The sequence below is a fragment of the Alternaria postmessia genome (assembly GCF_024291825.1).
Source record: "Alternaria postmessia strain BMP 2775 chromosome Unknown scaffold_106, whole genome shotgun sequence".
Classification (NCBI taxonomy): domain Eukaryota; kingdom Fungi; phylum Ascomycota; class Dothideomycetes; order Pleosporales; family Pleosporaceae; genus Alternaria; species Alternaria postmessia.
In genome coordinates, this window is record NW_026260179.1 from 23,805 (window position 1) to 38,355 (window position 14,551).

The window sequence follows — 14,551 nt, forward strand, 5'->3', positions numbered from 1 at the left end:
ACCTGAAGAAGACGCTCGGCAGCGCGGTATATACCTCGATATAGCTCGATCTTGTTTAATTTCTCTTCGCTCTTTAGCTCAGAAGGGCTCATCTGACCAAGGAAACGCCGGCGGGCGTCATGGGGCATGTCTTGCACAAGGCGTTCGGTAGCACGATGTGTGCGTCCATCTAAAATAGTGTCGTCCCAGTTCTTCCGCATGATCTTATAGGTGAGGTATGGCTGCCAAAATGCATCGAATCGAGACTTCAATTCCAGTTCTGGCTTCGTACGCCACGAGCTCTCCCGGTAATCGTCCAGTATATGGGACTGGTAGAGCGCATTCTTCACTTCTTGAGAGAACTCCTCTATCGAAGTGTCAGCATACTGCAGTGCTGCAATCACAATGGCGGGATGAGAGGGCATGCGTACTATTCACAAGCCTTAACCTCAGCCCGCGCCTGAGACCGCGGACGCTAACGGCGTGTATGAGAATTTCACGTCGTGTCTCCGCCGGTAGATCAGAAAAGTTCGTCATCGTAGAAACATTGAGGGTTGTGGGTGAAAATGAACGACGAGAGGTGGCGGGCAGAACCTGGGGTTGCGCCTTCCGTATTGCATAGCGCTAGGCTGGTTCTGTTCCAGGCAACAGGCAAGGCCACCCGCAATCACAACATCGAGGAAGAGGACACAGATTTCGCATTGATGATAGGATGCTGGTATGGATGGTGGATGGCGCTTCATACCAGTGTCTCATCATCAGGAAGTACACTTCAGCACACCAGTACATCATGGAGGCACTCAAGTCTTTTGCTTCGGCATGTCTAATTGTTACTATGCCCATCAGACAAATTGTACACAGGTGTTGTCGTACAACTCACGCTTGGACATTGTTGGCTCTTCTCATGGACTCACAGCTCACTCGGTACTTTTGCGTCCGAAACCTCTGTCTTCCAGTCCCTCACGGGTCTCGCAATCGAGATGCTTGTACCTCGAGCGCTCGAGATACGACGCTGCACTCCATTCTCGAGTGGCTGAAGGAAGACGTGCGTGAACTCTCTAGCTCGGTGTCAAAGTTTGCTTTCTCGAACCCTGTTGATTTCGACGGTATTGGACGACACGGGGCGAGAAAGTCGCTTTCTAGAGTGTCCGGATTAATCTTGTATAAGTCTAGGCATAGTTGCTTCAACCTTAGACATCCAACGGCGATCTTCCATCGAGACGTTCATCAGCACGTCAGCATGCGCCGGTGTCCCAGACGCATAGCAATGTTCGAATTCATCTGCGATATTGCTGTTTGTAGGAGGAGACGATTGGCACCAGCGACAGCAGGCGACTGATGATGAGTGCAGTGTGATGTTACCGTAAGAGCAGCGCTTTGGTTCTCACTGACTGAATATAAGTGGGCCTCACGCATTGCGCTGCAAAAAGAGTGATAATACAGCGTCTACCCCTTTTACGCAAGCTCAATGAGCTGAGTCGTCCCGAAAAAAAAGAGCACTGTTGCATCTTGCTGCACCGCCTTGCCGTCTATGGACGAGTGCCTGGAGCCAAAGAGCAAAAAGGCAAAAGGAAATTGTATTTGAAAGCTCTCCAACTGGGAATTGAACCCAGGTCTCCCGCGCATTTGTCAAGAGCCCGAAAGCTGGTATGACAAGCGGAAATACTGACCACTATACTATTGAAGATTGCTGATTGGATGGAAGAATGATTTCACTGATTGTATATATTGCCATCGTTCGCGGCGTAGATGACACCAGGCAGCTCTCGAGCACTTCTTTCGAATTCGGTCGTTGGCGGTAGATCGCGAAGAGAATTTTTCGAATGTGGTGTGGAGATAGTGGCGGAATAGGGTCCTGGTGGGGCTATCCTACTCTTCCAATAAACGCCAACCCATCAAAGTAGATAAGCAGAAGCGTGAAGTATTTTCATCTCGATACGATCACGGAATTCATTCCTATCATTTCTACGCTCCTGATTTTAACGGTCATGACAACGATGCGCGCACGTTTGCAGAACTGATTGACAGGAGAAAGTTGTTGAGATTGTGGCCGTGGTATGTTTTGTGATAGAGTTTTAGTATATCTGAAACGTCTTCGCTACGTCTTACCTCATGAGATGACGAGGTCAGAGAAATCTCCAAGTAGCAACCGTCCGGAAGATTGGTGTTATAGACATGAGGTTATGCGGGGTCGATCTTTCGGGAGGGGTCCTTATGTAATCGAACTGATCTAGCATCCTCGGGTAGCTCACACCCCAACCACGTCACGTCCAGCGATTCTCCTCGCGTGGCTAATACGATCTTCGCGCGCTACATGAGATATGCGCCCGTTTTCCTTCGTGATGTGCACTCTTCGCTGGCGTTACAAGTAGCATCTCACGCGCAAGAGCTTCAGGAATCTCACCACGCTTCACCACATTGCTTCGAGGCTGGTCACAACGGATCGAGCATCCAAGCGTAGGGGCGCGATGATCACGTCACATATTGGATAACAAGGAAGAAGCCTGGCAGCGTCACAGCTTGAAGGTAAGTATGTGGAGGTCTATACTAATGAAAGGGTTGAAGTTGCCTCGCAGTAAATGTTAAAATCCTCGATTCTCCAACCGCCTGCGCGCGGTCTGGCGGCCCCTCAGATACGAACACCCTCTTTCATCCCACGACTCGCGATACGTACAAAAGCGAGCGAAGGTGTAAGTGCAAACCATCTTGGCTCATCACCCGTATACATACCTAGCGAGCATGGACGCAGTCCGAGCACATGGCTTCCGAGGTCGCCCGGTGCTTGACCAGCCAATGGAGTCCCTGTCAAACAGCTTTAGTATCGCACAATGAATTCATCAAAGCATATCCGAGGTCCAAGTCAAACTTCCGCTATATGAAGATCAATCGCGGATGCAAGCAGCCAGATCACTCGATGTTTACACTCCAGTGCAGCAATGCAGTAATGGAGTGTAGAGATCATCGTCTCCTGATCATGACTTCTTAGCACTGAGAATATCTAGGTCCATACTCCATCATCAAAACACAGCAAGGCTGTGAAACGAAGCTTAGCTGAATGTGTTCCTCTAGGTGCGGACAGCACGCTGTACAGCGGTGAAAGTCCTTCATATCTAGGTGTGAATGTATATATGTTCACTGTGTACACACACACCCCCCGACTACCTGCTATATGACCAACTCCTCGCAGCGACCTTTGCTCATCTCATTAACCACAACCAGCAGTATCGTACGCCACACAGAGTAAATCACAACCAATCATGGCTGCCATATCTAATTTCACGACTCTTCCCCCCGAGTTGAAGGCTGAAGTCTTCACCTGGATTCGTACAAAACCGGAACGTGCAGTCGTTTGTCTTATAAGCCGTGGATGGAGAGATATCATGGCGCCTATTGTGTGGAAGGAACTCACACTGGATCCCAAAACAATCTCGACAACTAAGCTGACAACATTGATGCTTCCCAACAGTGGTATACTTCCTCACGTCCGCCAACTCATTGCCGATTGGGAACCGTGGTGGAACGAAGATCCGAGCCATGATTTCCACGCCGCAGTCCAAGTCGTAATCGCAACAATACCGAAAAACAGGCTACTCGGTTTTACAAGTAACATGCCTTTTGAGCCGGCCTATCTACTCTCTCTGCTTCGCAACCAGCAAAGGATGAGAAATCTCGATATAGCTTTGGACAAGCCAAAGATAAGTCGTTTCCCCATTGATTTCGGGATCACCATGCATCGATCGTTGGCCACTACTGCGCTACGTGGATTGACAAAGCTCTGGGTTCGCATCGGCTCCGGTGATCACACATACCGAAACAGCGCATACATGATTAGATGTGCTCCAAAGCTTCGCGACTTGTCTATTGACGGCGACGAAGATGAAGAAGGAAACAAGGCTTCTTTCGATACCTTACTCACTTGTGAGGCCCTCGGGGGATTACATGCAGATGACATAACCGTACAGCAACTTCAGCTCTCACGCTTCAACCTACTATACCTCGACTTGGCGACATCCCATGTTGATAAAGCATTTGTCTACATAGATTTTGCTTGCCTCCAATCTCTTTCACTATACTGCTGTCGCAACGTCGAACCATTCCTGACAGCACTCGCAACACGGCAATCACTGGACCCCAGCCTAACTGAGATTGATATATTAATGAAAGGCGACGTGCTAGAGAGCGATATCCGAGCGATTGAGCATCTACTAAGGATCTCCTCTGGTGTTCGAACTATCTGGATAGATGTAGGGAAAGCAAGGCCTGTGGACATTTCGTGCATCACTCGACATGGCAGTACATTACAGCATCTCGGACTGAACATCGACGCGGAAAATACAGCATCATATTACTCTGTCGCCGATCTATCCACCATCTTAAAATCAGCTCCAGGCTTGACTCAACTGGCTGTCTACATCTCTCCCATAGAGATGGGTTGGTCAGGGTTACTCGGCACAGATTTTACCCTTGATGTACTCGATAGTGGTGATACTAGTGTTCCCAATGCCTTGGAGGCATATCTAGTAAGTCATCGTATCTTCATTCTCTTAAACTTGGTCGACTAATCTGATCGTAGGATTGCATCGCACGCCATCGGTCCCTGCATACCCTGCAGATACTCTCGCTACCAAATATCGACTACGACATGTCACCAGATCCCAATCCCACTCTGCAGAACCGACAACCTATTTACAACATCACGGTGCCGACCGCGAGTTTGATGATGCAAAAGCTTGCTGCTGAAGTCATGTGCTTCCTTCACAAGCTCAACTCCCACATCACATTACTTGGGCTCTGCCCACTTTATAATGAATTTGAGCAACCGAAGGCTGATCACAATGGTCACAAATGGCCGAGATACTACTACATCCGTGGCCGTATCTCGGATCCGACGGGCAGAGAGCGTTTCACAGCCGTTCCTTTTGACACTGACAATCTGCCGGATAGCTCGCTGTTGCGCCGCTACTGCGGTGGTAGTACTAGTTGTTAATACAGTCTTCCTGATAACCTACACAGTTTCGGATTCATCTGTCTACAGTTGGTTCTTAAAACTAGTGGGCACATAGAAATATGTGCCGGCGTAACACCGACTGCTGTCGTCATCTGGCTGAACCGCTCGATGTTCAGTCACTTTCACGTTACGAGGATGCGGCAGACTTTGGTCAGAACATGACTGAGAGTGTTGTGTCGGCTACGAGGTGTGTGAGGAGCTGGACAGGTACTACGGGAGACGTATAGCGGGATGAACGCTAAAGATAAGGTGTCTTGTCGCATATGAAAAGCGATCGTGCAGAGGGTATGAATCGGGTAATAGTGACTCAATGCTTTCTCGGGTACTATTCTTCTTCAACATCTCAAGCTCTCGTTCATGATTCCACTTCCCTTCGCGAAATCTCCAATATCTTCTTCAACATTACGCGCAGTTTAGACGCACATCTGCAAACTAGTTAGCACATGTTACGCGACGGAGCATGAGCTTACAGTTAGCAAATAGCGTATACGAATCTGCATTGTTCAGCGCCTGCTCGGTCGAAAGCTTAACCGAAGCATCATATCCATATGCCAAATCCTGCGTGCTTGGGCTGTAAACGCTCGAAGCGTGCGTCGTTTCATGCAAAATCGTAGTTCCTCGATCAAATGTTTTACATCCCGTCGTAATCGGGATGGTGTTAGTGAAGAAGATTGGACAGTACGTGATGGAATTCAGCGTAGGCAAAGTGTACGCGACTATGCTTCCCCCCGAGCAGAAGCTGTACTGGTCTGTACAGTACGATGTCGTTCCTGGTGATGAGGTGCCACAGTCCTGTGCAACTGCGCTCATCCGAGCAGAGACCTGGTTCCTAACGCTTGTTGATGTTGATTTGAAGAAAGTCCCTAGCCTGCTGTCTCCAGCTGCGGCTGCTGTCGCGGCACCAGATGCCAGCTTTTGGCAATTCGATAATGCTGTCCTGAGGTTGGTAAGACGGTCACCAGTGCAGCCGGAGTCGACGATAGTACGTTTCGCTAGTGACTCGCGGGCAGCAGCCGCCTTAGTACCATCAACAGAGATGCTGAGTCTATTGGAGTCGTATCTCAAAGCGCCTACAAGCTCGGTGGAGTTCTCGTTGGCGTACGGTAACACGCCGTTGGCGAATACGTCGAAGCTTCCACCGCTGCTCAGGTCGCGGAATGCACCAGTCTCGACGGCAAACTTTCTCTTGCCCTTGGACTCCAGCATGAGGAAGTCATCGGCAGATAGGGCACTTGGATCAAGCTGAATCGTGACACCCTCAAACGGCACCCTTGTAGCTAAGTGTTTGTCAGCGACAACTCATTCGGCTAGTATGCTAGTGTGAGGACAACCCAGTCTCAAAGAACCGTGGCTTCTATAGAGGCGCGGATGAACGAAGTATTCAATGTGGTCACTCTTGGTTAAGGTAGTGAGAAATGATCTTGCCGCTTACAACCACTGTTAGAGTACAAAGTGACCCGCTCAACAGGTAACGTATCGTCCAGAAGGGTTCCGGTCCTGAGAAGGTTCAAAGTGGTGTCACCGGTGTTGGTAATGACTACCTTAACCACCGTGTTCCCCGAAGCGGTCAGCTGAACATTGAGAGGGTCTTCTGTTTTAAACAAATTGACAGAGGCGGCAATAGTGTATGAAGACAAGGCCAAGAAGGCGATCAGTGGGCTGGCAAAAAGCTTCATATCAGGAGATAAGCTGAGCAAAAGAACTAGACGAACCGATAGAAAGAGTGTGAACTACGATGTCGCATTGAAACACAAGAAGTCTTTATAGCGCAATTCTCACATGTTGTTCAAGAGGCCTATGCAGCAAAATCCATTAATGTAGAGCTTGCATACGAAATGCTAGAAGTTGATCCTTCCGATGGAAATTTTACCAGGTAATAGAATGTGAGACAACAGTGAGCTGGCTCTAGTCTCGTAACCTCCACTACTGTGCCTCCTTATTGCATGAGGCGTAGCAGCTCATGAAGTAGAGTCTTACATATCCACGAGTGGCAGAAGAGGAAGCAAATGGCCATCCCACGCTTCGCTCCACTCCTAATATATTTTGGCTGTTTCTGGCGAATTGGCCGATGCGCATCTAAAATGCGCTCGTGAAAGGTCGTGTTCACGATAAGTACTAGTCTCTTTAGCAGCCGTTTCCAACAAGTCAAAACGATACTAGATAAGGAAGTTCCATATGCAGCCAGCCTTCGGCTGCATTCCTTTGCGTTGCCCGTTCATCCGGGCGTTTAGCGATTTGGGAGCGGGGACCGAAGCAGGCCCAATGACTGCATCCTTTACTCCCAGGAATAGGGAGGCGAACTCTCCCCTATCAGCTCCTACAGTAGTTGAACCCAGACCTTGTCACTCTTCGGTGGTAAACACAATAGGAGAAAACGGCAACGTTGCAAGAACTGCGGGGAACAATAGATGCGTTAGCGATGTTCATGCAGAACATCGGGTGCGTACGGCAGCCTCGAACATCTTGTATCAGTTCAAATCTTGAAAAAGGCCATGTTATTACGTACTAAAGCCGCTCGTAGTAGAAAGATGTAAGGTTGCCCAAGAAGAAGCCAAACATATTGAGGGCTTCAACCACATGACGTCAGCGGGGCAGATTGCAGAAGGGCCAACTACTGCGAGGAAACACTCTGTTTCAGAACCAGATCCGATAGATCCAGCGCATGTATAGTCTTCGACTTGATGAAAAAGGGACCAGTACATATGTAAGCTTGCCCACTGTCCCGTTACCCACGAACCTGTTCAACCCGATATCGCGCTTTCTACCGATACACTCCGAATCCAGGAAGTACTTCAGCTTCAGCGGCACATTATACATACCTATATGTACTTCTCATGCACGCATATTGCGACTTTAGTGTTCTCAGAAGTGTATATCAGAACTAAGAGCATTCACGATGTTGTTCAGGTAAGGGAGGAGATATATACCTTAGCACGCACCTTCTATACTCCCCTTTCAGGGTTCTGTTGCATGCCTTCTACAAAGCACATCAAGGACCAAGGTAGGATAGAAGAAAGCCAGATATTGAAATTGAAATGGTGAATTTCAAGAAGATTAAACAGTTATACTACTTCAATAACGATCTACTCTTTACTCGACAATAGTTACCGCAGTAGGTGTGACATCAAACTCCTGCTCGGGCGCAACGAACTGGTTGTAGATCGCCTCGTGAGAGCCAGTGAAGTTGTATCCAGTTCTGCAGGTCCATCCATTAGTCACATGTTCACTTTTTCTTGAGAGCAGCAAGGTACAAAGAAGACTTACGTGTTCAACGGTTCGTAGGGAGCCTTCTCAAAGCTCAACAAGATCTGGTCTGGAGAGCCACTGGTGTCGCTAGTCCTCTCGCTGAATTTTGCAGAGACACCGTTGTTGACGCCCTCCAAGATGCGGCAGGGTGCGTACCAGTTGCCCTTGCGGTACCAGCCGTTCTCATAGCCGGAGCAGTATGCCTTGACACCGAGAATCTCGCCCTCGATGCTCGGTACCGAGATGTTGAAGTCATAGTAGCAGCCACTGCGTGCGCAGCCGGCTGACCACCCCTCGACGTGCCACGTCCAGTTGGATGGGATCTTTGGTTGCTCGGTTTGGGTGGTGGGAGCTGCGATGGCGCCGGCAGCGAATGCGAGGAGAGTTGTGAAGGAGACCATGTTGACGGATCTGGTGTTGTGGGTCGGCAGGTTGAATATATGGGAGATTAATGTGTTGTGGTAAGCTTCTGTCGGGTCAGAGTCTGGTTATGTATCAAACAACTCTTCGAGGGTCATCTGACTCTTATACTAGAATTCAACGCATCGTGCGGAATTTGTTTCCATGAACGACATGTTCATGACCCGAGCGTACCGACTCCTATTCTTCGTCGGATATTTGGCCGCGTAAGGTGTCACTGGTGTATCCAAGCGTGCCACCGAAACGGCCCGCAGGCTGCCGATCTCAGTTGAGGTGCATCCTTTGGTGATCAAACTGCGCCGTTGGACCTTACCAAACGTCATCCCATATACTAGTAGTGGCGCCAATACGAGGCTGGTGCTTGGCCGGTAGGGCTTAACGTCGGGGTAATGAGTTGGTGTCTTATTTTCGGAGCTGGTGCCCATTGTACGAAGGAGCTAGTTCTCCGGACAAGACTCGGACCCTCTGCGCTTACGTCATTAGTCGTACATCTACATCATGGCGCCTGCTAGAAACATCTTCGTATCTTTTCACACCACGTTGTTTTGTCCGTCATTTGAGCCACGAGCTGCGTGTTGAGGAAAACTACGATGCGCCTTTTTCTATCTCTGCATGTCGTTTTAGTGCGACATTCTATGGTTGACTAACTGGCTGGGCAGGGTAGCGTCTACAGCTGGAAGCGGCTCGGAAGAAAGATGTATCCGGCTGGGACGACCTTCAGATTTTGACATGCCAAAGACAGTAACATGCTGAAGAAGTACACAGATCTAAGCCTGTAGGCAGTCAGTGGTTTACGTTGACGCTGCCTCGATCGGACATGTGCAAGATGCCACTTATCATCCTGAGCAGGCCTTAGAGAGTCATCGAGTCGTCACTGGCACTTTTTCACTAGGTCATGCACTCGGCATGCCATTACAGTCCTGAGGAGATACACAATCTTTGTTGAGATTCTATGGATTCCATGAACTAGACATGAAACGTGCAAGTCAAGCGCTCCACTCCATCATCCTGTTGGCGTTCTCTCTCCTTCAAATGCCTTGTTTGATCGCACGATACTACGTGCGAAAGTAGTTGTCGTTCCTAAGTTCTATACTTCTAGGAAATACTCTCAAGTTACACGCCATGCATTACTGTTGAAAGGCCTTTAAAAACACGACAAAGACCTTTAGGGCACCGTAAGCATCTTCACTGTGAAGGTGAAGGATGAGAGAAGGACGCTAACCTGCCTGCGCACGGCCCGCTTGATTAGAGAGAGCAAACGAACTCTCTCACAAGTGTCAACAAAACACCACACGCCACTGTCAAGACTAACTTGCACTCCCTCGATCCCCAGTATCTAGCGCGGCGAACCAACCCTCCCTCATGATGGCCGACCCAGGCATCACCGCCACGTTCTCCGATCTCCCGACTGAGATGAAGGCGACTATCTTTGGCTATCTTCAACGAAACGATCACAAAAGGTCGGCTTGCCTTGTGAGTCACAGTTGGAGAGATATAATGGCGCCAATCCTCTGGGAACATCTTACACTGAGAGTTGCAACCAGCTTACCAGGGGAACTGGCTTGTCTACTGAACCCAAATGACGGAGTCCTTGCCCACGTGCGTTCTATCGACATCCTTGAAGGACTGGACGGCACGGCAGAGGTTGAGATGGATTCCGAATTTGGGGTTGCTTTTCAATTCATCTTTGGCGCCCTTCAAAAGAATTGCCTTTCGACACTCAGATTCTATATTCACATCAGCATGACTACACTGCTCAGAGTCCTTCAACCTCAGCAAGCGCTCAAAACACTTCGTCTTCGAAGCTTACCTTCCGGTGCAAGCCCCTCTAGCGACTTGTGTCTCGCCTCGCATAGTTCATGGGTCACGCCTACGTTGCGCAACATTAAGAACCTTTTCATTCCCATTGGTGATGGGGAGCATAACGCGTACGAGAACAGCGCCTATCTTCTCAAGAGTACACCAAACCTCAAGAAACTGACCCTATGGGGCCTCCCTAATAGCTGGTCTTTACATGACTTGCATGGAAAGGATGTCTTTGGAGGGCCAGGACCAGGTCTTCAGACTCTACAGCTGGACCGCCTTCATCTTCATTGTCTGATTCTCAAGACGTACCCTGCTTCGTTGTTCACAGTCATTGATTTCTCCGTTCTTCGCGAGCTCTCTGTCACGCGATGCTGCCGCCAAGTCGGAGCCTTTCTTACTGCTCTCGTTCCAGGGGTATCGAAAGTACCGTCTTTGAGAAGGCTAGAGATAACGGTAGCTCTTATTTCAATTCCCTCAGACGATGCTCTGGAAGCGATCGAGGCTCTGGTGACATCCACTTCTTCCCTACGGGAGCTTTGGTTGGATGTTGGTAAAGAGCGTTTGATCGATGTAGCATGCCTGGCTGGATATGGAAATACGTTGAAGGGTCTTGGTCTAGCAGCTTCATCGAGAACGCAAGGTCCATACTACTCTGCCCTTGATCTTGATAAGCTACTGACACAGGCGCCAAAGCTTGTGGACTTAGCAGTCAGTCTTTGCCCGATCAACCTTGGTCACGTTCGGCATCTTGGTGCTAAGTTCAAGCTGTTCAAGCAAACCGGTAACGACTACGTTCTCAGTGAAACAGAATTCCTCTTAGTACGTACGTAATCTCCATACATAAGCCAATTGCTAATAAATGGACCAGATTCGTATTGCGAAACATCAAAACCTCCAGTCACTGCGGATTCTCACACTACCCAGCATCGATTATGGAATGATTCCAAACCCGAATATCGTGAAGGGAATTGACCTTCCGGATGAGCACGTCTATACCTCAAAAGTAATGATGCAGGCATTTGCTACAGAAGTCTTTCGTCTGCTCGCTAGAAATGGGTCCAACATCAGAGCTCTAACCATATCGCCGCAAGTCAGGAGTTCTACTAAACGACCTGTGTCCGATGACAACGGACACCGTTGGCCCCGCTACTATTACAGATACGACGTAACTGGTGCCATGAGCGGTCAAGAGCACGTTGTTGCTGTCCCGACACGTCCGGCTGAGTTTCCAATCTCCGTCCCGCCTTGAGACAGGCAGCTATGGAAGACGGCTTAGCTCCGACGAAAGACAGCTGGGGAAGGAAGTGAGAAATCGTTCAAGACACCCAGGTCGTATCATTATCTGAGGCCAGGTTCCGGTACTGTATAGAGATGTCAAGGCGGAAAATTCGGGTTGAGTGCTGATAGAAGAGCTCACCAAGGCTGCGAGATTGGAGGTCATGACAGTATTGCTTGAGAAAGAAGACTTTCCAACATCTCATCGGTAGCGTAGCAGCCATAGTACTCCAATACATCACAGTTCACCAACAACATAACCAAACAAACATGTAAACCGAGACTTCATAATCTTCATTCATCATCATAGCAGGTATATGCCTTCCTGGCTTCAAGCCTTCCCATACCACACACACCTTCTGAATAACCCCCCCAGGTGTTCCCAAGTTTTTGCCTCCATTTTGACATCAACCCTCAATCATATCTACAAATACAAAGACGGTCGCTAGATACGCCGCCACAAAAAAAAAAGCCAAGTCGTACCCACGCCCATAGAGCTGTGGGAAAAGAGACACAAAAGACACGCTCGCAGTGCTGAGAGACAGAACATAAGACAGAACAAAGATGGCTAGAAGAGCTGCGCGAAGCCATCAAGGCAACGCCGCTTTGAAGTTTGGATTCACCGGTCCTCCCGCCCACTAAGTGGCAGGTTGAGCCCCAAACTCCGCGCCGCCACGACCCCTTGGTGCACCTCCACGACCACGGTATCCGCCGCCAAAGCCGCGACCACGTCCACGGCCGCGTCCACGACCTCGACCACCACGGAAACCATCGACGCTGCCCTGGCCAAAGGTCTCCATGTTCTTCTGGCGCTCTTGGCTCCTGAACTCTTGGCCACGCGTGGCAGCCTCTTCCCTATCCTTGAGTTCGCTCGAAATGTTATCGAAGAAAGAGCTCTTGTCGTACATGGATCCACCAGGGATGACGACCTCTTCTTTTTCTGTGGTTGCGGCCTCGACAGCTGGAACGGCTGGAGCATCACCCATTGGCGAGCCAGAGGCGATGGCTTCCTTGATCAAGTCCTGCTTGTTGAACTTTGCGTTTGCGGACTCAAAATCGAAATCGGTTGTGGGCACCTCCATCTTGGGGTGTTGCGGATGAGCGCCACCCCGTCCTCCTCTTCCGCCTCGACCGCGGAACTCGCCTGTTCCTCGCTGACGGGGCTGGTGCTGACGGCTCTGTTGATCGCGCATGCCCTGTACCTGTTGTGCCAGGTTGTTCATGGGATCTGAGACAGGAGGTTGACTTGGTGGTTGGCCTTGCGCCTGGCCCTTGTTCTGTAGGTTGAGCTTGGCCATAGCCTCGGCGACAGCGGCAGTTGCTAGTTGAGTAGCATTCTGCTGCTGAGCAGCACTGGGCATTTGTACGGGAGCGGCAGCACCTTCTTGGGCATGAGGCGCCGTCTTTGCTGCTCTCGGGCTTGGAATCGGAACAGCGGGGATGATTCGTCCACCCTTGGGTCCGCTAGGCTTACCCTTGGACGGCGGTTGAGTGGTTTGAGGATGGGGTGGTGCCAACGCAGCCGAAACATCGGGCTTTGAGTCGACTGGTGGTGGAGGAGCCTGCTTACCAGCAGCAGCCGGCGTTGGTGTTGAGCCAGATGCCTTCGCGCCGTTCTTTTGTTGTGGCTTGGCTGATGCACCATCTGCCTCGGCGACCTTTGGTTGCTGTGGCTGACCTGGCTTCTCATCCTTGCCTGCTTGGGGACCTGACGGGCCCCGTTGACCTTGTGGGGGTTGGTTTTGGTTCAAGCCGGGAGGACCAATGGGCATGTTAGGCGAGAACGGACCAGGAGGCTGGTGAAAGCCTTGGCCTGGAGGGAACCAGCCTGGAGGCGCACCAAATGGAGGCGGAGGCATGCCAAATGCGCCTGGTGGGCCTCCAGGACCTGGGAAAGGCCCTGGACCGCCAGGGAAACCACCTGGAGGACCGAATCGGTTGCCATATGCACCACCAGGGCCGCCAGGTCCACCGAAGGGAGGGTATCCACCAGGTGGGAATTGACCTGGTTGAGGAAAATTCGGCGGCGGTTGTTGGCGACCGGCAATGTCTTGTGGACTGCCTTCTTGCCGCGACTGGGGTTGTTGTACCTGTGGCGCATGCGTCGCGTCAGCTTTGCTTCCAACAAAATGTGACAGGAACAGATTGTAGGTAAGGATCTCAGAAGGAAGGCAACGGAAAATATCCACACGGTTTTGCGCTCTCGGTGGTTTAAATGATTTACATCCGAAAATTTTACATCATCGAAAAAGGAAAAGGGTGGTGTCATAGACTTACTCCGATGATGGCTGGGTCCTGGGGCATTGCAGGCTGGGCCTTCTCCTTGACAGGCTCTTCAATGCGCAGATCCTTCACATCGCTGCCTCGGAAGACAATCTGCTCGTAAACGACGTCCGATGGCGGGTATTCGTCTTTGCCGCCCTTGCGCCCCTCTGTGCCAAAGGAGCGCACATTGTCTAATGAGACTGTGGAGGCTTCTGAGTTGATCTCAACGAGAGTGCCGACATAGCTGCGGGATGTCAGTCGCGTCGCACAATGAACCGACGCGATGTCAAACTCACCGGATGTCGCTCTTTGAGATGAGAGAAATGCGAGATCTACGCGTCCGACGTCAGCTGGAGCTCCAGCTCGAATTGGAGAGCTGCGACTAACCCGATGAACTCGGACATGGCTGTGTAACGTGGGTATCAAAACGGGTATCGAAAGGAATTGAAGCTCAATGAACAAGGAAAGAAGGCGGGAAAGTGGGTGTGAAGGGGTAAAGTGGTGGATGGAGGAGTGAGGGGTGAGAGAAGGTTGGAGAGCTCCGTGGTCGTG

The 14,551-nt window shown here is 50.3% G+C and overlaps 4 protein-coding genes and 1 non-coding gene across 5 annotated transcripts; 1 reads left to right on the top strand and 4 right to left on the bottom strand.

Moving 5' to 3' along the window:
* Positions 1-1,567: 1,567 nt before the first annotated feature.
* J4E82_009946 lies at positions 1,568-1,666 on the bottom strand. Its single transcript has one exon. It is a non-coding gene; the product is annotated as a tRNA-Asp (tRNA).
* Positions 1,667-4,266: 2,600 nt separating this feature from the next.
* On the top strand, positions 4,267-4,966 carry J4E82_009947 (uncharacterized protein; the record flags this gene model as incomplete). The annotated part of the gene is given in 3 exon segments (XM_051736165.1): positions 4,267-4,272; positions 4,284-4,499; positions 4,553-4,966. 3 exon segments carry the CDS (start codon positions 4,267-4,269, stop codon positions 4,964-4,966), a joined length of 636 nt encoding a protein of 211 aa, XP_051584064.1.
* Positions 4,967-5,389: 423 nt separating this feature from the next.
* J4E82_009948 (uncharacterized protein) lies at positions 5,390-6,663 on the bottom strand (the record flags this gene model as incomplete). Its single annotated transcript, XM_051736166.1, has 3 exons — positions 5,390-5,412; positions 5,458-6,264; positions 6,420-6,663. 3 exons carry the CDS (start codon positions 6,661-6,663, stop codon positions 5,390-5,392), a joined length of 1,074 nt encoding a protein of 357 aa, XP_051584065.1.
* Positions 6,664-8,077: 1,414 nt separating this feature from the next.
* Positions 8,078-8,634, bottom strand: J4E82_009949 (uncharacterized protein; the record flags this gene model as incomplete). Its single annotated transcript, XM_051736167.1, has 2 exons — positions 8,078-8,183; positions 8,252-8,634. The coding sequence occupies 2 exons, from the start codon at positions 8,632-8,634 to the stop codon at positions 8,078-8,080; spliced, it is 489 nt and encodes a 162-aa protein (XP_051584066.1).
* Positions 8,635-12,372: 3,738 nt separating this feature from the next.
* On the bottom strand, positions 12,373-14,403 carry J4E82_009950 (uncharacterized protein; the record flags this gene model as incomplete). The annotated part of the gene is made up of 4 exons (XM_051736168.1): positions 12,373-13,893; positions 14,012-14,243; positions 14,296-14,331; positions 14,387-14,403. 4 exons carry the CDS (start codon positions 14,401-14,403, stop codon positions 12,373-12,375), a joined length of 1,806 nt encoding a protein of 601 aa, XP_051584067.1.
* Positions 14,404-14,551: the final 148 nt, after the last annotated feature.